Here is a 23,114-nt window from a genome sequence, read left to right as displayed (position 1 = left end):
ATAATATAATTTTATAATTTATATATTAATATAAACATGGTTTGACATTTGGTCTCATTCACTAACAAGACTGAATAATCGACAAGATAAATCATTTAATTCGATATTCAATTCATTTATTAATATATGTTTATATGCAAATAATTATAATTTGTATATAAGATAAGATAGATTAGAAGACACTTACTTACACTATGATGTTCTTTTTTAATTAGATGATAAATATTTAAGTTATAAAACTTTTATTAAAAATACCAAATCCCAATTAACTCGGTAGTCTTTTTGCTTACTCGAGTGATAGTAATAATGTTCAAGTCATCTTACTTATAAAACAATGTATAATGTAAGAAATGATTACCATTGACTATTCGTTTCAACCTTTGTTGGGTCTGGTGATATAAAATCACCATTCTTTTATTTTTTAAGGTTAATGGGTTTTGTCCAAAAGTATTTTGGGTAATGTCATTTATTAGTTTATGAGAAACAAAAGAGGTTCCTAAATGGTAGTTATTATCCATAGAAGGAGTTTCTTTGAAAATGGGGTATTCTCTTGTGTTGAAAGTATGAGAAAACATTGAGTCTCCATGTATGTATTTTTTTTCTCTTGTGAAACTTAGATGCTCAAGATACTTGAGGGTGATCTACCAATTGTTATTGCAGATTTGTAACAATGGGAGTGATATCGATTTCCTATTTGGATTCTTACTAGAGTTACGTGTAGAGATTTGATGGGCTTCACCGGAGAGTTGGAGGTGAGTATAAACCTCTAGACTTATAATTTCCTCATTGAGTAGTGAATTTCTACTTGTTGACTAACAAATGGATGTAGTCTCATTGTCAGTGAACCACATATATCTTGTGTTGTGATTGTGTTCATTTATTTAGTTTATTTACTATTACTTGCATTTGCTTTGCAACATATTCTTGGGGTTTAGTTGTTGGAATTGATTGCTTTGGTGTTAGAAATGATTAATTTCAATAATCGAGTTTCCGTATGTGGTTTGGAATCTAGCCACAATAACCTTGAAAGATACCAAGAAATTATTCGTATGACTCATCTCAATCTTTGACAAGATTTAAAACAATAAATATAAATACATTCTTTTAACATATATCACAAAATTAATCAAAGTGTTTTGGGTCAACCATTTTAACCCTTCTCACATCTTACAATTTTATTCAACGATGGCAGAGTGAAGTTATTCCATACAAAAATTTAGATGGTAAAAAATACCCCTGCATTTACTTCCAACCTTATTATTAGAAAATTTAACGTCATTTATAGCAAAACGAATAAGATTATAATCCCCTTATTTCTAGAATAACATTAGTTAGTTTTAGGTTTTTTGATAATTGGGTATCACTGTAATAGACAGTGAATCGAGATCATATCTAGGCTTTGTCCAGTCCATAGACCATGGCCTTATCCAAGGACTAGTCCCAAGGCATGTGCAACGCATGTACATCACATGTACTAGGTATGTGAGGGTGGTGGCCCCTAAGGAATTAATGCTCATATTGGGTATTAAACTCATGATCTATGAGCATCAGCTGCTTGTCGGTCCGAAATTGTCATTGAGCCAAACCCTTTGGAGTTACATTAGTATGTTTTAGTTTTATAAAATTACAAAATTTCATTTTATTATATTATCTATAAAATCATCTTAACTAATAGTTTAAATCAAACATAAGTAATATAAAATTAATGTCTGGGACCCTGTAGCTAGTCCAATAGCTCCTTCGTTAGGTTACTAAAATTATAAAAATATCATTTTATAAGGTTATCTTCAAAATCACCTTATTTATTATATTAAATTATAAAAAGCCACTACATAGGTTAAATGAAAAAAATGATTTAAATTTAGATTATTTATTTAAAATTTTTAAATAAATTTAAATTAATGATAAAACATTTAATCATGCATAAATCCTGATTTTTATTATACACATGCCACGTACTTCTTAATTATAATAAAGTAAATATTGAAACTACTACTTCTTAATTATAATAGAGAGTTTCTATTGTGACACCAACTTTTGCTATCGCCATCCCAAGATGTGTGCCAATTCTACTATGAGTTGAGATGGTGTTAGCAAAAGTTGGTGTGGCAATAAAATCTCTCTGATAATTATAGTAATTATTTTGTGCATGTGTCAGTGGAAGATTCAAAATCGCACTTGTTATCTTTTTCTAAGTTGCTTCTAAACCAAGAAAACAATGTAAACACCCTAAGTAAGTTTTTCATTGCAGCCCAATGCAGTAATAAGACGTGTAAGATATAGTTCACTATATCCGGTAATGAGAATTTCATCAACGTAAAGTAAGAAAAGAATCATCCCTACATGGTGATGATCATAAGTAAACAACAAGTAGACGGCTTGGGACCCACAAAACCAAGCTCTTCATTAAAGTCTGAAAATCATTGATGTCACACCCCAACTTTCAAAATCTGCGACCTGGCCCGTTACCATCATTCGAACCGCGATTTGTGACCTAGGGATGATTTAGGAGTAATCCACTTATACTCATCGGCTAAAAAAATGTTTTGGACTTAACTAAAATCATCATCTTAATCTTTTTTATTTTATTTTAAATATTCATATAGGACAAACAAATATACCTTCAATCAAAAATTCATAACTTGCTCAATTTTTATCAAAATTTAATGTAACACCCTAATTTGGAAGGATGATCAAAATATCCACAATATAAAAATATTACACCAAAGAAAATATTTCTTTCTATGGTATGAAAATACTGAACAATGTTGATGTACTGTGGCACAAATTAGAATCTAGCAACCTATTGCTTGAGTTTGAAAATTTCCACACAATTCAATTCTAATTGAAATATAGAGATATCGGACTCTATTGAAGTTAATGAAATGTGAAACCTAAGAAAAATTAGCAAAGGAATTTAAAACCATGGTTTGGCATGTGAATTATTTTTACAAGAATACAGAGGTACACAATGGATTCTCTATAGTCATGTTAAGTAGTTTGGACCGTAAAATCAGGAATAAATATTTCTGTCATACAATGATATGAGACCAAAGCTATATCGAAGTTAACTTCCAAAATCTAATCTTAAAAAAAAATTAGAACCCAAGATAAAATCTAAACAGGGAGTGCGATGCTATAAATTTTTACCTCATACACCTTTATCTAATCTTACCCTCTTAAAGAGTGATATTTACACTCATTTAGGGTGGCATTAGCAAATAAGGGATTTATTATCCATTCCAAAATGGTTGATACGTATATAACACACACACACTCTTTCTTTTGCTACCACCACCCCAAGATGTGTGTTTTTGTTGATTTACTATTGAGTTGGTGTGGGATTAACAAAAGTTGGTTTGGCAATAGAATCTCTCTTATAATAATGATAAATATTTTGTATATTTGCGTTTGTACAGTCTGCGTGAAAGATTCAAAGACCCACTCACTATCTACCTCTTTTGTTGTTGTTTTCCAGATTTTTATAATAAAATATACCTTTGCACATCCCACCTTGATTCTCAATCATAAGAGTCGTGCTGGGTGACACAAACGGAGACAGAAAGGTGGCGCCACCCCCATTTTCCTAATTGTAATAAACACTTTCTTTATAATAATAATAAACATTGCACCTACTTCTTATTATAATCTATTACCTACTCTAAAAGAGGATTGCTTTTGGTACGACTTTTTAATTGTGACAATAATACCCTTCATTTTTTATTTATCTAATCTATCAATATCGAGAGGAATGAGAGAACTATTTAGGTCCATGGGCCTAACTCATCCTCCAAGCCATGGTGAAACCGAAGCAGACTGAGTCAAATGGCTTAACCAGCCCAAACAGACAACGAACGGCCCAAGACCCATAGGCAGAAATTCACCTATAAAACAATGAAGAATGAAGAATGAGAGAACTATTGACGTCCTACTATAAAAGAGGATTGCTTTTGGTACGAATTTTTAATTGTGACAATAATACCCTTCATTTTTTATTTATCTAATCTATCAATATCGAGAGGAATGAGAGAACTATTTAGGTCCATGGGCCTAACTCATCCTCCAAGCCATGGTGAAACCGAAGCAGACTGAGTCAAATGGCTTAACCAGCCCAAACAGACAACGAACGGCCCAAGACCCATAGGCAGAAATTCACCTATAAAACAATGAAGAATGAAGAATGAGAGAACTATTTAGGTCCATGGGCCTAACTCATCCTCCAAGCCATGATCAACAGAAAAGGCTTAAACCAGCCCAAACAGACAACGAACTTCACCAGCCCAAATTCACCTATAAAACAATGAAGAATGAGAGAACTATTTAGGTCCATGGGCCTAACTCATCCTCCAAGCCATGATCAACAGAAAAGGCTTAACCAGCCCAAACAGACAACGAACTTCACCAGCCCAAGACCCATAGGCAGAAATTCACCTATAAAACAATGTCCTACGGTCAGTGCCTTCTTGTTTTAAGCCGCACAGATTGAGCTCCCACAGGCGATGTGGGATTATTGTTCTATTTTCTGTTTAGTACAGTCTTTCTCATTTTGAAAATCAGATCCATTCGAGTCTTCAACGATCATCTTCTCTTTGAATCGATGACAACACCATATCATCACTTCAATCGAACCGAACAACCGTTTTGCAACCCTTCGATTGCAACCGTTTCCGTTGCAACCGTTTTGAGAGTTGGCGTTGCTTCGAATCTTTATACTCAGTTAAAGAACCAGATCTCCTCATCAACAAACATCAATCAGATCTTCTCTCTCACCCAATCTACTCATCAACAATCAACAAGTATTCGATCTCTAGGGCATCAACAAACAACAAACAAATCTTCTCTTTCGCCCAATCTACTCATCAACTTCATAACTCTTCTGCTTATTGGAGAAATCAGGTAAGATTTCTAAGGTTCGAATTTTTATTTTAGTTTTCTATGCTATTTCTGATAAAAGTTCGTCAGTTTTGGGTTTTCTTTTTGGATGCTATATTAGGTAGAGAAAAATGTTGAAATGTTAGTTTGTGGATTATGTTGCTGCCAGCAACACTCACAACTTGTTTATTTTTGTTAATTTTTATATTTTTATATTTTTTTGTTGCCAACAAACATGCATACACTAGGTTTCAATTTTAGAATGAACAAACAATAAGAATGGCTCCCCAAAGATGAACAATATTTTAAAAAATACGAAACATTGGAGTGTAGAAGTGTAACACAACAGAGGGAAAATAGATTGGGTATTGTTCTGTCTTAAAGAACTTATGACTATAAAATAAATAGACAATCAGGCATGTGTTGATGTAGTATTGCTGTATGTGGGAGTTCCTGATTTTGAGTATGGGTGGAACGACTCCAATGCGAGCCTTTGTTTGTCGTAGGTAAGAGAATGATTTGTCTCAAGATACACCCTTTAAGATCGAACAATCACCAATAGTCAAAAGGAAAATCAAAAGGAAAAAAAAAAGATAACACAATCTTTAAACATAAGAAAAACATAATTTTTGAAAGCAAAGTGGAAAACACACCTATTGGAATTTTGTAGAGAGGTGCTAAATGCAAAGAGGGTTTGTGGATTTTGTTGCTGCCAGCAACACTCACAACTTGTTTGTTTTTGTTAATTTTTTTTTTTTTTGTTCCCAACAAACATGCATACACCTCCACTCTGTTTTATATTATCATGTTGCTGCCAAACACAACATATTACCAACACAACAACACCTCAATTTTTTTTTTAAATATGTATGTTGCTGCCAGCAACACACATCTCAGGTATGGATATTCAATACTCAATGGCGTGTGGGAAAGAATTATATATATATAGGGAGCGGTTCAGCAGCCCCATTATGGTGCCCCACATGGTGCCATGCATTTTTCAAAACATGGGTTACAAGCTTTGGAATGAGCTGATTTTTTGTGAGGATGATCTCTATGATGAGGAGATCATCCTCACCAAAAATCAGCCTATTCGAAAACTTCTAACCCCATCAAAAGTGATTTACAAAAATTGGATGGTCCACGATTCTTCAACTTCTAAACTTGGGTTAGAAGTTTCAAAAGTAATTACAAAAAATTCATGGCACCATGTGTGGCACCATAAGGGGCTGCTGAACCACTCCCATATATATATATATATATACACACACACACACAATTACCTTTTTCATAATTTTACTATGCACGCTGTCCTAAATGTAGAACTTGCCCCTATTCGTGTACCGGCAATGTCTAGGCATCACTCTATCAGGATTCAATGGTCCCAACCTTGAGAGGGCAACACTAGGTTTCAATTTTAGAATGAACAAATAATAAGTATGGCCGCCCAAAGATGAACAATATTTTTAAAAATACTAAACATTGGAGTGTAGAAGTGTAACACAACAGAGGGAAAATAGATTGGGTATTGTTTTGTCTTAAAGAACTTATGACTATAAGATAAATAGAAAATCAGGCATGTGTTGATGTAGTATTGCTGTATGTGGGAGTTCCTGATTTTGAGTATGGGTGGAAAGACTCCAATCTGGACTGTGTTAGCTGTTTTCTCTGCACCATGGCCTACACTTTAGCTGGTTTTGTTTTCGTCTTGGACAACTTGCTTGCTGGAAAGTCTAACCTAGCCTTGAGTGGACGGGGTGTACGGGTTTTCACACTTTGCTCTTATTGAGAATGCGGTTAATGTGTGTGTGTATGCGCGTTGGCACCACGTCCTTAGTGATGATCATCTATCATTTTGCATTAGCTATATGCTTCATTAAGCAAGGTTGCCTAATTACGTGCTCTCTCATCAAATTTGCCCCAATAGAGTTAAAAATTTTAGTTGAATAAAGTCAAGTTTCTAAAACCAAAAGCAACACACTTGCAAACCAACATTTTTTTGTCCCAAAAATAAGAAAACAACTAAAGACCAATCCCAATCCCATATATGTTAAAACATTATCAGAATTCAGAATCTTATTATATATATATATACCTTCCATTTCACTGAAATCAAGCTTGAGTGTAGAATTGTTGATTCCTGGTCTTTCCTACTGTAGGTTCTCCTTGTCTCTTTGCTGCATTAAACAAAAGTGATTTACATGATTATATCGATCTTTCCTACTGTAGGTTCTTCCTTGTCTCTTTGCTGCATTAACAAAATGTGATTTACAATGATTATATATCGATAGTGAAATAAACATTTTTTTACATATTTGATTGATCTATCTACTTACCTAAAGAGAAGAAATGATGTGGCAGGCTTCTTTGGCTTGTTAGGATCCTTTTCTTCCTTCTGCTTCTTTTTCTTTTGTTGGTCTCTTTTACTTTCTATACATTCGGAAGTAAGACACACAGTTAGCCATATATATAGTTTTGCAGAAATTACTATGTGCACCCATGGAATTGAGTGAACAAACCTTGATTATATTTTCTGTTTTCTCCTTTTTCTTTAGCAATTGAAGGGCTTCTTGTTTCTGAATTTTTATATGTTCCTCCTCTTCTTGTTGGTGGATTGCAGATTCTTCAGCCTTCTTCTATTTGTAGATTTCCATTTCTCTCATATACTCTTCATTTTGTTTCTTTGCAATCAGCAAGAAACAAGAGAAGAATCAAAATTAAACCAATAAAGCCTCTTGAGATTCATCACAAGAACATAGAAGATGAGTATACGAACCTCTTCGTAAGGTCTTCTCTGTTCTTCATTCATGTTCTTCCATTCACCTCCAGCTATCTTAGCAATCTGCCAAGAACAAAAACATGAGAACAATCCCAATATAAAAAAAATTAATCAAGACCCATAACAAAAATATTAGAATTTGTGTCTGTTACCTCCAAAATATTCTTGGTCTCTGCAAGCAGAGCTTCCCTCCACTCCCTCGAGAACATAAAGAATGCTGATAAAGGCTTCTTTGGTTTTAGTGGATCCCGTTCTTTCCTGTATGAACATTTAAAAAAAAAATCAGTCATGTTTGAAAGAGAAGGGCTAAGAAGGAGATTTGGAATCATAGTGAGCTTTACTTGGTCTTCTTGTTCTCTTCTTTATCAACTTCCTGTGAGAAAATTTTATATTGGAATCACTAAATTAAAAGCCAACAAAAGATCTTACAAAATTTTGAAATAGTTTTGTTCTAAGTTCTAACCTGTTTGAATTGTAGATACTGTTCAAGCGAAGTTTCTCTTGTTCTCTGCCAATGGTTTAAGTCAGTTTCAAGTTGTTTTTCTTCTTCTTATTCTTTTTGGACGAGGTTAACATTTTTTTTTTCGCATTGGATACTAAAGAAATACATGACTTGTTTGAACCCTATATGTGTGGCAAGTTATTTTTTTAGTGTCTTGAGATTTTTTAAAACTTTTCTCTAGATCCATCTCCATGGTTTTATATCCATACTTTTCATGTAAATATTCTAAATATATTACAACCAACCAACCATTAATGGACGAATCCATCACTTTAAGAATTTGCCAAATTGTTTTATTTTTTTGTTTTGTTTGAGGGAATTAAAATTGTTTTGTTGACTTATGGTTTGGATTGGTGGAGAGTGAGGTTTGAGATTGATTCTATCAATTTTGTTGTGTTCATCTGCTTTACAGTTTTTATCTCAACCACATATTTCTCTCTCTCTCTCTCTCTCATGTGGTTCCGATTTCTGATTCTTTAGTTTAATTTCTAATTTGTATGGTTTATTCTCTCTCAGATTATATTTGGGTGTAAAGATCGAAAATAGCATTTTGTTTGAGGAACAATTTCATCTCTGGTAATGATTTTTACTTACATTTAATTTATTTCATGTTTGTGGCTTTGATTGTACTTTTTGAAAATCTAAGCATTTTAGATTGTTAAGAGACAACTTTTTATTTCGAAGATGACCTTTTTTTTCCCCCTTAGATTTAGAGCTATTTATGTTTTATCATGATTTTTTGTGATCCAATCTATATATGTTTGTGAATATTTTTGTTCTCCAGATTTGGAGTTGTTTTTTTTTTATATTAGATTTGTGTACTTTTGTTCATGTCTTTGGATGAAATTTAGTGATCCACTCTATAGATGTTTGTTATTTTTTGGTTAATTCTCAACATTGATTTTACAATTGATGAAATCATCTTCATGATTGGTAGAAGTTTTGAATCAAATAGTAATTTGATTTGATTCTTCATAGTTTTTGGAGAACCATTCAAGTTTTGATCGAAAATGTTGGTTTCGATATCTGGGATGAATAAATATTTTTAGAATCCCACTTTTTGAATTTTGTTGTGGCGGCTTCATTATTTGTATACTTTTGGTCATGGGGTTTTGAAGAGATATATTTTATGTTACTCTCTTTCATACCTTGTGCTTGTTACTATGCTTCCCAAGTTGTTTTTCATGTGTACTCAAATGAATGCTGAGAAATCATTTCCTGGGCAAATAATTTTCCTGGAAAAGATTTCCCATTAATCAAACACACCCTTATAATTTTGGGTTAATTATTAGTAAAATTATATCTCCTTTGTGCAACTTAGGGAAGGGTAAATTCCACTTCTGTTAGAGGTATTTCATGTACACATGGAGACAAAGGGAGATGAATTCTTCTCGATCTCATGATCAGGTATACATATTTGTCCAGAAATCATTAGTTGCGTTTAAGGATCAATAAAAGTACAAAATCATTAATGCCCTTGATATCGCTAATTTATTTTTTGGGAAGCTGTGAAACCTTGCTTTCTTGTTCTTCAAGAGTCATTTCCTCATCATTTTCAAAGTATGCAAATAGATCCACCTCTTTAAAAATTTGGCTCATATTACTTCTGAGAGAGATTTTTATGTATTAGATGCGTAAATGCTACACTCGTGCTAGGCTAATGAGTAATAAACATTAAGTTTCAAATCTACAATAAAATTACAATAAAATTGTTTAAATCTAACGGTTGGAGTTTACCGATTAAGATTAACTATTAATTGGAGAAAGGCCAAAAATTCTTTGATTATAGTTTTTACGCTTACAAATAATAATATTCTAACATTCTTCTCATTAACATCAATCAACTTCGACCTCCCATCCCTCCAATTTTTCGGTAAGAGATTTAAACACAAGTTCTAATATTTTTGTTTTTTGTTTTTCCTTTCTTTTAGTTTTACTTTTCTTGATCTCTTTATAATAAAAGATGTTTTTTCTTGTTGATTTATATGACAAATATTATTTTTAGCATATGTGTTTTCTTGGGTTTCCTAATTTATTTTTTTCCGGTCATAATATATATTTTTTTCCTTTATTTTAGTTTTACTTTTCTTGATCTCTTTATAATAAAAGATTTTTTTTTCTTGTTGAATTATATGATATAAATATGATTTGTAGCATATGTGATCAGGTTTTTCTTGGGTCTCCTAATTTATTTTTTTTCGATCATCTTCTTAGTTTAACTAAATATATAAATATTTGAATATTTAATTCTTTCAGAATTAAGTATATACATGCCAACCGTTTGATAAAATGTCTGAGATATGTTTTTTCCATTAAATTTTTTTGTTTCTTTATAATTTTTTATTTTGATTTGCATTTGTCGAGAACTCAATATTGTTTCCCTATTTTTTTTTTGTAAATTTTGCGGATAATAAAAGAAAATCTATGTTATATGGTTTTCATCTTCTTATGGCAGTGTTTGTTTATAATGGCTCATAAACTCATAATGGATAGTTTTGTATTAGTTTCATTTACGTATTAGTGTCACTATTAAGTGGCATTTGTTTGCTAGATGGACACATGGGTTGCAGTTTCTTTACTACCATTTTAATAAGTTTTAATAGCATAATACCTTAAGTTGTTCTTGCAGACGTTTCTGATTTTTTCATTTGTAGTTGTAATGCTACAGTGATCTTAAGGGAGAGATACATGATCGGAAATTCTACATTCTTCAAATGTAATTTTTGTATGTTAACTCAAATTTTTGATAGATTTGAAGAAAATTTGTTGGTAGGACATAAAAATTAAGATTCATCTTAGGTGATATGCAATTCTAACCAAATTATGTCATTACTATCTCATAACCTCATTTTCAAATGTAGGACATGGCCATCTTCAAGACAACAGCTCGTAAAAGAGTAGCACACTCTCGATATCGATATTTGGAACCTATATCTAGCACGAATCAACCTATTTCTATAAAAAAAATATTATTTAGGCAATATGTCCAATTCAATGATTTAAATATCCAAACCAGTCTGAACAAGGAAAAAGATGAAGAAAAGTATTCTAATTATGATGTTGTCGTTGGTCCACCACCCGAACGTGTTGCAGACAACTTTAAGTTGTTAGAGTCACATAGCGTCATGTAAAGAATATAAATTTATATTTGTATTAGAACAAAAATTGGATTAATATGTACATGTATGAAAGATGAAAAAGAAATTGTTATAAGTACTTACAAAAATATTCCTAATACTTTTAATGATAATCTACAATTTATTTTATTAGGCCACTCAAATGATGTCAATTGTTTACTCATTTGGTTCATTGTCTAGATCAACCTTGCTCTATACTTCGTATTTTATTTTTGTGTTAATGCTAAAAATCTATTATTTGTGGTATAATTGTATCATTTTCTGTCATAATATGGTGTTGGTTGTATGTGTTCTGCTCAATGTTCCCTTTTCATTTATCACATTCTTATCTAATAATAATAATTTATATTTCTCTATATTTCTATTTCTATTTCTAATAATTCTATATTCTCTCTATTTTAGTTGTTCTTTTTATTTATATATAATTGGATTATCTAATAATGACAATAATACTAAAATGATTAGTTGTACCAAATCCAATAAAAATATTCTTTGAAATGAACAATTCTTCATTCTAAATTAATAATATATTAATTTCATTTTCTTACAGGAACTCTTCATCTTTGTCGTCTATAATACGATCATAATGGCTGAAAGTTCTTATCATGCAAGTATACTTAATTCCAAGAAGAATCATGGGAATGTTACAAATAATGAAAAAAAAGGTTATTATTTATTTTCCTTAATTTAAATATGCATATGCATTAATAATTTTTTTTGTTATTTATTAATTTAAAATTATAATTATAATTATAAATGATAAATGATATATGATTATAGTAGAAATTAGCTCTGTTTAATAAAAAAATCAATTGCATGTTCAAACTTAATTATAAATCATTAATTCAATAAGAATTAATGGAGATAATAATGAAATCATCTTCATGATACATATCGCATGTCTATGTCAATATTTATCATTTATTTAAATTATATTTATATTATCTATATTTATGTTATATATTATATATTATATATTATTATATGTTATAATACAATTATATTAAAATTTTCTTAGTCATTGATTTTACGTTTGTTAAAAAATAATATTGCAAAATTTCAACTGAGCAACATAAGCAATAAATTTTCATTAGATTCTTCTGCTGTTAATCATACTTCAATTACATTAATTCTAAACTATATACTCTTAATTCGCATATATAAAAAGAGTTACGACGTATTCAAGCTCGTCAGCGAAATGCTAGGATGGACGAACATAGCAAAGCTGAACAACTGAAGAAAAGGAGGATGAATTATTATAGCACCAGTGAAAGAATTCAGAATATTGATCACAATAACGACGATATATTAAGTATGAATAGACAAAGCATCTTGTTGTCCAACTCTTCTCTAAGGACACCCTTCCAAGGTGTACTCTCATACTATTCTAAGTATTATAATATACATATTCCTAATAAATCTTAAATCTTAAAAATTGACAAATGATAAATAAAAGATAAATTAATCAATTTTTCTTGATGTATATAGGTGGTACAACAAAAAATAAAAATATTGTTACACATTCTTCAGAAGGTAGTACCAAACACATGAAAAAGAGAATGATACCAGAGTTTAAGGAGGTGCATATTGTTAAGACAAGTGGATATTGTAAATATTGTCGTGCTATAAAGTTGAAATTTGAACCTCCATCATTTTGTTGTTGCAATGGTGAAGTTGTATTAAATATCAATCCCGCACCTATGGAATTGTTCGACTTGTTTACTTCTCAAACAGACGAATCTAAGGAATTTCAAGAATTTGTCCGTGCTTATAATAGTGCTTTCGCTTTCACATCAATGGGTGCTAAGGTAGACAAAGAACTGGCCAACAAGAAGGGTGGTGTATATACTTTCAAAGTTCAGGGTCAGGTCTATCATTATATACCCAGTTTGATACCAACTGATGGACATGCTAAGTTTCTTCAATTATATTTCTATGATACTGAAAATGAGGTTATGAATAGAATGCACCATCTTCCAATTTTAAAACCTCAAATCATAGAAAAATTAATATCAATCCTTGATATGAATCCGTATTCTATGTTCTTAAGGAGTTTAAGGAGTCTATCATTGTTAGAAGATCATAAAATCATAATCAAAAGAGATTGTGGTCTAGATCAACGTGTTTACAATGCTCCATCTGTTTCACAAGTTGCTGCGGTATGGGTTGAGGGAAATAATTTAGAAGGAAGATATGAAAGGGACATAATGGTGCATGGTCATGGAGGAAGTTCATATAAAGTACAACCATATTATGGTTGTTACGACCCATTACAATATCCTTTATTGTTTCCTTCTGGAGAAACTGGGTGGCATCAAAGAATAAGCAAGTCTAAGGGAAATAAGAACAATGCATGTTCTGAGTCATCAGTATCGCATATTACACAACCAATATTTGAAGATTTTGACGAAGTCTTACGTAAACAACAAGGTACCTATTTAAAAATTTTCAATTATAAATTTTTTATTATAGCATAAATATAATTATCGTTATTTTTTTTTTTGTAAAATTCATTACACTTATGTGTATCTAAATAAATTAATAGAAGTCTCTGTTATAGATACCGTCAAAGAAGCTGCCAAATGCGTCTCTTGTAGAGAATACTATTGCTACCTATTTCAAATAAGAGATCATCTTAGAACAGTATTATTATACAGTGGACGTCTATTTCAACAATTTGTGGTTGATATGTATATCAAGATCGAGACAACAAGACTTGACTTCTACTACAAATATCAAGATAAAATTCGTTCAGAATTATATCAAGGTATAGTGGATAGTGTGACTCTTGGTGAAGTTAGAGGTGATAAAGTGGGAAAAAGAGTTGTGCTCCCTGCTTCTTTTGTTGGTGGTCCTCGTGATATGCGTCAGCGATATTTAAATGCAATGGCCTTGGTACATCGTTTTGGCAAGCCTGATATTTTTCTCACAATCACATGCAATCCAGAATGGGAGGATATAACTTCAAGATTAAGACCTTTCGAAAAAGCTTTCAACAGACCAGATCTGACAACTCGTGTATTTAGATCAAAGATTGAAGACTTGAAGAATATATTATTCAAGGATCAGATATTTGGACAAGTTGCTGCTCATGTTCATGTTATTGAATTTCAAAAAAGAGGCTTACCACATGCTCATTTCTTGATTATCTTAGAAAATACAGATAAGGTGTTGACCCCAACAGATTATGATGAAATTGTTACGGCGGAAATACCAAATCAAGATATAGACCCCGTACTTTATGCGAGAGTCGTAAAGCATATGATGCATGGTCCATGCGGCAATTTGAGGAAGAGTTCCCCTTGCATGATAGAAGGAACATGTAAATTTCATTATCCAAGATCATTCTCTGAAACAACAACTGAAGCAAAAGACTCTTATCCTATTTATCGAAGAAGAAATAATGGACGTCAAGTAGAAGTTCGGAAAGCGTATCTCGATAATAGATGGGTTGTGCCTTACAATCCATACCTTCTTAAAAGGTACAATTGTCACATAAACGTTGAAGTTTGCTCAAGCATATCTGCTGTTAAGTACTTATATAAGTACATTTACAAGGGGCATGATCGTATAGCCGTACATATAGATTCAGATGGTTCTAAAGCAAGGGTTGATGAAATTCGAAATTATCAAGATGCTCGGTGGGTTTCTGCACCAGAAGCAATGTGGAGGATATATGAGTTCCATTTAAATGAAGTTTACCCATCCATTACAGTTCTGCAATTACACCTACCAAATCAGAATTTTGTCACATACTGGAAAAATAAAGACTTGACACAGTTACTTCGCGAAGATCTTCCAGCACGAACGATGTTAACAGAATTCTTCAATATGAATGTCAGTGATCAAGATGCTCGAAAATATCTTTATAGAGAATTCCCTGAACATTACGTTTGGAATAAAACACCAAAAAGTTGGAGTAGGAGAAAATCAAAACGTGCGATTGGTCGAGTTAGTGCAGCAAATCCTTCTGAAGGTGAAAGGTATTATTTGAGAATGCTTTTAAACCATGTGCGGGGTCCGATATCATATGATTATTTGTTAACTGTCGATGGAATTCGTTATAATACTTTTCGAGAATCTGCTCAAATACATGGTATTTTGGAGAATGATAATGGTCCTTTTCGTTGTTTGGAAGAAGCAGTATTATATCAGATGCCATTTGCACTTCGAAGACTATTTGCTACAATATTAGCGTATTGTGAACCAAATAACGTCAAGCTGTTATGGGAAACTTTTTTCCAATCTATGTCTGAAGATTATTGTAAGTCTGCTGCTCTACCATCTGAATATCTAAGTCGAGAAGTATTGAAGGATATAAATAATTTTCTTGAAAGTATGGGAAAAAAAGTTAAAGATTATGATTTGCCAATACTCAACTTGCCAAGCAATGATGGAATTAGTCGATTGAAAGATATACAAGATGAAATGGCAGTATTCACACCACCAGATGATCTTCTTGCATGTGACCTTCTTAATTCAGACCAATTGGGGGCTTTTACTACTATCGTTGATAGAATCAATCGTAACAAAAGCGGTGTCTTCTTTGTTGATGGACCGGGCGGAACTGGGAAAACTTTCTTATATCGTTCATTACTTGCTCATGTGAGATCAACTAATAACATTGCTCTAGCTACAGCAACATCAGGTATAGCTGCAGGAATTATGCCTGGGGGTCGAACAGCACATTCAAGATTTAAAATACCTTTGATTGTTAATCATTCGAGCATGTGTGGCATTCCCAAACAAAGCAGTCTCGCCGAATTAATAAGAGTGACAAAATTAATTATTTGGGATGAGGCTCCTATGTCGAAGAAACTAGCAATTGAAGCTCTCGATCGTACTTTACAAGATATTATGGATTCAAAATTACCTTTTGGAGGTAAGGTACTTGTTTTTGGTGGGGATTTCAGGCAAGTTCTTCCTATTGTACGTCGAGCTACAAGAACACAAGCCATAGATTCCAGTTTAGTAAAATCATACTTATGGCCAAAGATGGAAAAAATTCAGTTGAAGACCAATATGCGTGCTAAAAGTGATGTAGATTTTTGTAATTTACTATTACGTATTGGCGACGGTATTGAGGAAACGATTTTTCAAGATGTTATAAAAATTCCAAATGACATGTTGATTAAATATGAAGATGAAGAGAAATCAAAGCATCGACTTATTGATACAGTTTTTCCTTCCATACATGAAAAGGGTCATTGTTCAGAATATATAACAGAACGGGCATTGTTGGCTACGAAGAATGAGTATGTTGATGATCTGAACAATTTGGTTATTAATAGTTTTTCCGGCGATGAAGTTATTTACTATAGTTTTGATAGTGCTGTAGATGAGACTAATAACAATTATCAGTTAGAGATTTTGAATGGGCTGACACCTAATGGCCTCCCGCCGCACAAGTTGGTCTTGAAACTCAATTGTCCAATTATGTTATTGAGAAATTTAGATCCATCAAACGGACTTTGCAATGGGACACGCCTGATTTGTCGTGGTTTTGGAAAAAATGTTATACATGCAGAGATTGCTATTGGACAGTACATTGGAAGAGAAGTCTTTCTACCTAGAATTCCATTATATCCAGCGGAGAATGAGGAATATCCTTTCACATTCAAGCGAAAACAATTTCCAATCCGATTGGCATTTGCTATGACTGTAAACAAATCACAAGGGCAAACTATACCACATATTGGTATATATTTGCCAGAACCAGTCTTCTCACATGGACAACTCTATGTGGCAATGTCAAGGGGTGTCTCCAGATCAACAACAAGATTTCTTATAAAGCCATTATCTGCAAATGATGATGAAGCGGGATATACAAAAAACATTGTATATACGGAGATATATGAGTAAGTTCAACATTTTATTTAATTGATTACAACCAACGTTATTAATTTTATTAAAATAAATCACATTTTAAGAAAAAAAAATATTATATAGAATGTTAAGAAACATACTCATGACAAACTATTATTACAAGAATTATTTTGTTCAATGTTATCTTAAATTTTTGGAAATGATGATTATTTTATTTAATTATTAATTATAATTATAATTGTTATTTGTAGGTCATGATGTGTCCAATAATAACAAATCAACAGAGTTAAAGTATCAAATGATTACTTCTTTGAGTCAAAATGCTACAAATTGGAATTTGAAGTGTCGCCTTGCACAAGTAGGAGATCCACATCATTATAATAACAAAAATGGATCTGGATCAGTCTTGACAGTTATCTTTGTTGATGAAAATGTTAGTATTAATTTTTTTCTTTTTAAATTATATATAATATAAAATAATAATTATATAATTTCTATATTTACAGGGTGATAGGATCCAGGCGACAATGTTCAATGATACAATAGAACATTTTAAATCATATTTAAAATGTGACAATATCTATTCCATTTCGGATGGAACCATCAAAGTAGCAAACCCACAATACAATGTTGGGAGTACGAAATTTGAGCTCATTATCGATAGAAAAAGTAAATTGGAAGAAATCGATGATGTGGCATCAGATATTTATATGATCAAATGCAACTTTGTAAAGCTTTCCTCACTGTCAGAGCATAAAACATTTGATCAATTGATAGGTACAAAATTCATACTATCAATTATATATGATATTTATTCATTTATCTTGCTTATCTTGATTGATTAATATATAAATTTACTTTATATTAATTCATATTCCTACAAATAAAATTTCTCTAATTATGTTTTATATTATAGATGTTGTAGGAGTTGTAACAGGACTTGGTGAATCAATTAGTATCAGAAGAAAGCTTGATGGATCAGAAGTTCTTCGACGAGAAATTACATTATTGGATTCATCGTAAGATATTATCAATTATCAAATTTTTTATGATTTATATTATATTAACATTGAACATATTTTACAAGTACTTAAACTAATATTTCTTTCTTTTTTCTTTGAAGTTCACCATCTCCCGTAATTTTAACATTATGGGGTAGTTTGGTAAAGATTTATAGTGAAAAACTTAATGAAATGATCAGTGAAAATCCTGTAATTGCTGCAACATCGTTGAAAATTCAGAATTTCCAAGGAGGTTTGTTATAAATTACTATATTTCACCAAATTCTTAATAGTAATTATATATGATTGAATTTCTAAACATTATTATGTATTATACGTAATTATTATTGATATCTTTTAAAATATATAGGAATCACTCTATCATCCACAAAAAATACAATTGTGGAGATCAATTCTTCAAGAGCAGAAATTGTTGAACTGAGGAACTGGTATGTAATTTTTTAAATTTACATATTACATATTAATAATTAATATATAAAGTTCTTACTATCTTAATATTCAAATAAAAAAATAATATGTAATAGGTTTAAAAAAAGATTGTCTGGAAAAGAAGAGTATTCTGCTGATTTGCACGTCATTCGTCCATCTAACATCAAGCTTGAACAAGTAACTGTACAAGATCTACTCACTCTTAATCCAGAAGATACTGATCATGTATGTATAAATTACACAAATAAATTTTTTCTAATTGTTACTATTTACTAAATCATAATAATAATCTTAATAAAATAAATGTTATTGTTTATGTTGTGTTTCAGCCTTTATTTCAGGTCAATATAAAAATAACGGAGCTAAATAAGGAACAAGACCCATGGTATATTGCATGTAAAATATGTAATAAAAAGGTACAACAAATAATGGAAATTTTTGAATGTCCAAAATGTACCAAAACAGGAATTGACATCATTTACAGGTAATTTACAACAATGTTAAAAGTATATTATGTCAAATAATTATTTTTTAACTATTTCTTAACAATAATTACATTTGCAGATATATGCTGCGTCTAAAAATTACTGATGAGACTGCTTCGACGTGGGTAACACTATTCAACAATGAGGCTGCAAAATTTTTGGAATATAGTGTCGATGATATCAGGAAGATGAAGGTAAAAAATTAATATTAATTTAGAAAATACATAATTTGAATTATTATTTTAGTTTCTTTAAAAACAATCTTATAAGAATTTAATGTACTTATTTTTCAATTTTGATTTTATTTACAGGAGAATGACTTTTCTAATTATATGAGTATTCTGGAAAGTTGCTTGGAAAGATCATATATCTTTGACATTCAAACAAAATAATTCAGCAATGGATATCGAAACAAATTGAGTTTCACATGTGTGGGGATCGCTAATATTGATGAATAACATGCATAAATTACTGATTTCTAATTTAAAAAAAGACAGTTAAATACTTTTTTGATTAAATTTATTTTGGATTGTTGTATGTTATATGAATTTAGGGATTAAGGATATTATGATTATCTAATGTTAGGGATATTATCAAAATACATTCTTGTAATATAAATTGTCTTTTATGATTTTTATTCATTTATTCATATATGTTTCTGAATGAAATTTTGGTGCAAAATTTCATACTCATACCATGTATTATAGATATTCTAACTGATCCAATTTGATCAATTGATAAAGATGGTTATCAAATAGTATCTCTGTTAATGGATTTGTGGAAGAGTACTGAGAACTCAAGTTACATGTCTGGTATGGATGGAAGTAATATTTTGGATTTACGGAGGATTGACTTGCATGTGGACAAATTGGAGTATAATGGGGTGATGGATTTTGGGGCTGATGTGCAATCCTTGTTGAAAAATGTTCCTCAATATTTTGGTTTCTCATTTTAAGTATGATTGCTGGGGTTTTCTCTAATGTGATATTACTAGAACTGATCTACATATGTTTGTTATCTGAAATCATGAAGTATCCTTTTTGGTGTGAAATATTTGATGTTTTTAATTGTATATTTTTTGAGGAAAGTTGAAGCAACATCTGGAACTTAATGTCTCATGCTTGCACATTTTTTGTGCTCTATTTATTTTTAGACGTCTTAGTAGGAGTTTATAAAACCACCTTATATGATCCAATAAAACTATCAATTGGTGAGAATCATATTTCGATGATTCTCACTCACCCTAGATGTAAGACAGAGACACATCCATAGCGGAGGCTTGTTGATCAGATTCTCCCTCCTCAGCCTAATGTAGGTATTTTGTTACTTATTGAGTTTTATGTTCATTTGAATATTTATAGTTCTTGAAATATTGACACAAAAATTACCAACAGGGAATGATGATTGAATTTGCAAAGAATTTGGCCAATTTTGCAGCTACCAGTAGAAAAAAAACATATTGTTGTGCTTTCTAGCATAGATTCTGGACGGAGAAAAAAAATTGATACATCAAGGTATATGATCTTTTCCTCAATTATTCTACTTAGTCAATCGTCATTGTTGTTCAAAGGCTTGGGACTTGTGTGTTTACCTTGTTGTCATCTCAGTAGTACACAAATATATTACCTCTCAAGTACCAATACGGATGGAACAGACAATAATTATGAATAGCTTGGGTGGACAAGACTCCAGGAGTACAACTCAGCACAAAGGCTGTAGAAGTATCTCGATGATTATCCCGAAGGAAATTCTATGCAAGAGGATAGTTCATGTTTTAAAAATGAACTTGAACCTGAATATTACTACCCAAGTTTGCCTTTTGTGACACTGCTCTCTTCTTGCAAGGTGTCGTTTCTGAAGCCTTACATTTAATGATAAAGGAAACCTTAACAATTTCTTAACTTAAATTAAATTTGAACAAAAAAAAAAATTTCTTTTATGTTTTATGTTATATGGTCAAGTTTTTTGTTATTTCATCTCAGTGGTTTGAATTTTTGTCCTCCATTCATTCCTATTTAAAAGAAGAGTTGTTGTTGAATACCCAATTCTATGTTTGTTGCTATTTTTATTGTATACCCAATTATTATTATTTTCCTCTTATTTTTCAACACAACTTCATTTGATTTCTTGTTTAGCCAATGAAGGAGATGGATGGCTCATTCAACTCTCATGGAAGACTGTGTACGGTCCACCACTAGATATGTTCCTCTTCTAGGCAGAGCTGGCTGACACAACAACCCAATATGGTAAGGTTTCTATAGAGAGTGTAACAACGATGTATTGCTAATTCTTCTTTTCTGATATATTGACTCAATCTTGTTTCAAATTTGAATTCTTTGTTGAAAATCTATATAAAATCAAGAATTAAAAAGAGAAAATATAGATGGAAGTTAGATAGAAAAGAAGACCTGTGACATGGTACATGTTTTAAAGCACGTAACAATTCTTCCTTATTGTAGCTTTTTTAAAAATTAAAAGAAAAATTCATGATCAAGAGCAGTGTTCCATTCCGTAAAAAATGTTACGTGTTAGAGAATCTGTTCAACCTCCTTTTCTTTTAATGAAATCATAGTTAACAAAAAAAATTAGCTTCAAGAAATGTTTAGATTTTTCAAATATTTTCAGGACCTTAAAAAGGTTGTAGTTTTATTCTTTGTTGTGTAACTAATTAGAATATTCTTCCAATTCATAGGGAACATAGTCAAAAAAGAAAAGAACAAAACAATCCTCTCTTCATTTAGTGAATTGTTACTAGGGATGTATTTATATTCTCCTTATTTTGACAAGTCGAAGCCAGAACCTCAATGAACTGTTTTTTATGCACAGGTGAGATCTTAAGTGAGGAAAGTACAAGATCTCTTTTTTGACATAATCAAGATTGCATATCCAGACACATATTTCTGGGAAGCCTAGGACTGGTCCCATGTCTCTTCCCACTATGAGTCACAATGTCAAAGGTCCGAATCTTGGTCCTCCATCGGCCAGAGGGATGTGAACTTAAGTCAGTAGGTAACCAATCAGCAAGTTTGGGCCCAACAACCAACTTAACAAGCAAACAGTGGTGGTGGTGCTTTGGGTTGGGTGATGCATATAAAGAGAATGAAGACGGATTCTGATAAAAGGAGGTCAACTAATTTATGACTAAAATTTAAATTAGTGTAAATATAATGAAAAAACAAGCTGTTCCTATTGATTTCAGGTGTAAGATCAATGGTCCTTTTGGGCTGTACAATAGACTGTTAATATAATATAGTATCCCTCATCATGTCTCTCTTCTTTTAACATCCTTACATATTTCTCTTCTTAGTGAGTTACATATGGGGTCGGTGCTATTTGTTGTTTGACTTTTTAAGGAATAATTAATCCCAACGCTGGGATGTTATGCCAATCTTTGGAAGTTGTGATTCCCATGTTTTCCATCTTTGGTGTGGACAATCATATTTTATTTAAACATGTATTTCACGTGCAACGCACGTGCACTTTACTAGTAATAGTAAATGTTGTTTTTCAGATTTTTGAATTCGGATCGGATCGTTTATACTCCTCCCACACCTCACGAGATTAGATTTTTTTTTTACTTACGTGGCATGTATTTAGGTATGGGAAGAGTTTCATTCCTCCTCTCTGGTGTATAGGATCCAAACTTTCTTTTTTCAAAACTTTAGCACCTGCTGCTGCTTCTTCCTCTCTGCACATAAATTGAGACGTCTTATAACCCAAAAGATTGGAGTTTTGTTCTTTTGAAGAGAGAGAGAGAGATAGGTTTCTTATAATTTTACTTCGAGAACATTAAAATGAACATTGATTCTGACATTGTTGATGTAGAGGTGCACGCATAGTCATAAATGCTTTTCACTTGTATCTTGATGAAAAGCATCTATGATTCCATACATACATCCACGTCAGCAATGTGAGAATTGATGTTAATTTAAATGTTACTTCAACATTTTTTCCTTTTAGTGATTAAATACATATTTCTATGCTTAGACTTATAATCATTGTACATATGTACATGTGTATATGTATCTCTAACGGAAAAGAAATATATATATGTATATGTAA

At 31.6% G+C, this 23,114-nt stretch overlaps 1 protein-coding gene and 1 long non-coding RNA gene across 6 annotated transcripts; one reads left to right on the top strand and one right to left on the bottom strand.

Moving 5' to 3' along the window:
• Positions 1-4,432: 4,432 nt before the first annotated feature.
• LOC147406637 (replication protein A 70 kDa DNA-binding subunit D-like) lies at positions 4,433-22,470 on the top strand. Of its 5 annotated transcripts, XM_086434767.1 has the most exons (14): positions 4,434-4,896; positions 8,670-8,729; positions 9,475-9,560; positions 11,841-11,955; positions 17,368-17,549; positions 17,623-17,893; positions 18,033-18,135; positions 18,240-18,370; positions 18,488-18,566; positions 18,663-18,792; positions 18,897-19,051; positions 19,132-19,246; positions 21,188-21,298; positions 21,879-22,470. In XM_086434767.1, exons 3-13 carry the CDS (start codon positions 9,510-9,512, stop codon positions 21,248-21,250), a joined length of 1,395 nt encoding a protein of 464 aa, XP_086290893.1. In that variant the 5' UTR covers positions 4,434-4,896; positions 8,670-8,729; positions 9,475-9,509; the 3' UTR covers positions 21,251-21,298; positions 21,879-22,470. The 5 variants fall into 5 exon arrangements, with proteins under 5 accessions (XP_086290896.1, XP_086290893.1, XP_086290892.1 ...); XM_086434766.1 differs by lacking the exons at positions 21,188-21,298; positions 21,879-22,470 and adding an exon at positions 19,364-19,701; XM_086434768.1 differs by lacking the exons at positions 9,475-9,560; positions 21,188-21,298; positions 21,879-22,470 and adding an exon at positions 19,364-19,701 and having other exon boundaries at positions 4,437-4,896.
• LOC147406638 (uncharacterized) lies at positions 7,087-8,142 on the bottom strand. The gene is made up of 5 exons (XR_015176528.1): positions 8,115-8,142; positions 7,804-8,024; positions 7,392-7,714; positions 7,209-7,302; positions 7,087-7,120 (listed from the first exon to the last, which is right to left on the bottom strand). It is a non-coding gene; the product is annotated as an uncharacterized LOC147406638 (long non-coding RNA).
• Positions 22,471-23,114: the final 644 nt, after the last annotated feature.

The sequence above is a fragment of the Akebia trifoliata genome, chromosome 3 (genome assembly GCF_017979445.1).
Source record: "Akebia trifoliata isolate Shusen 1 chromosome 3, ASM1797944v1, whole genome shotgun sequence".
NCBI lineage: Eukaryota > Viridiplantae > Streptophyta > Magnoliopsida > Ranunculales > Lardizabalaceae > Akebia > Akebia trifoliata.
Note: the sequence above shows the minus strand (reverse complement) of the source record. Positions and strands in the feature narration are given on the sequence as shown.

What these genes read in the sequence shown, in the direction of transcription:
- LOC147406637 (XM_086434766.1), top strand. Translation starts at nt 9,510, where the DNA reads ATGTACACATGGAGACAAAGGGAGATGAATTCTTCTCGATCTCATGAT. An exon ending in ATCCAGAAGATACTGATCAT is followed by an intron (nt 18,793 to 18,896) that starts GTATGTATAAAT and finishes GTTGTGTTTCAG; the next exon opens with CCTTTATTTCAGGTCAATAT. An exon ending in GGAATTGACATCATTTACAG is followed by an intron (nt 19,052 to 19,131) that starts GTAATTTACAAC and finishes TTACATTTGCAG; the next exon opens with ATATATGCTGCGTCTAAAAA.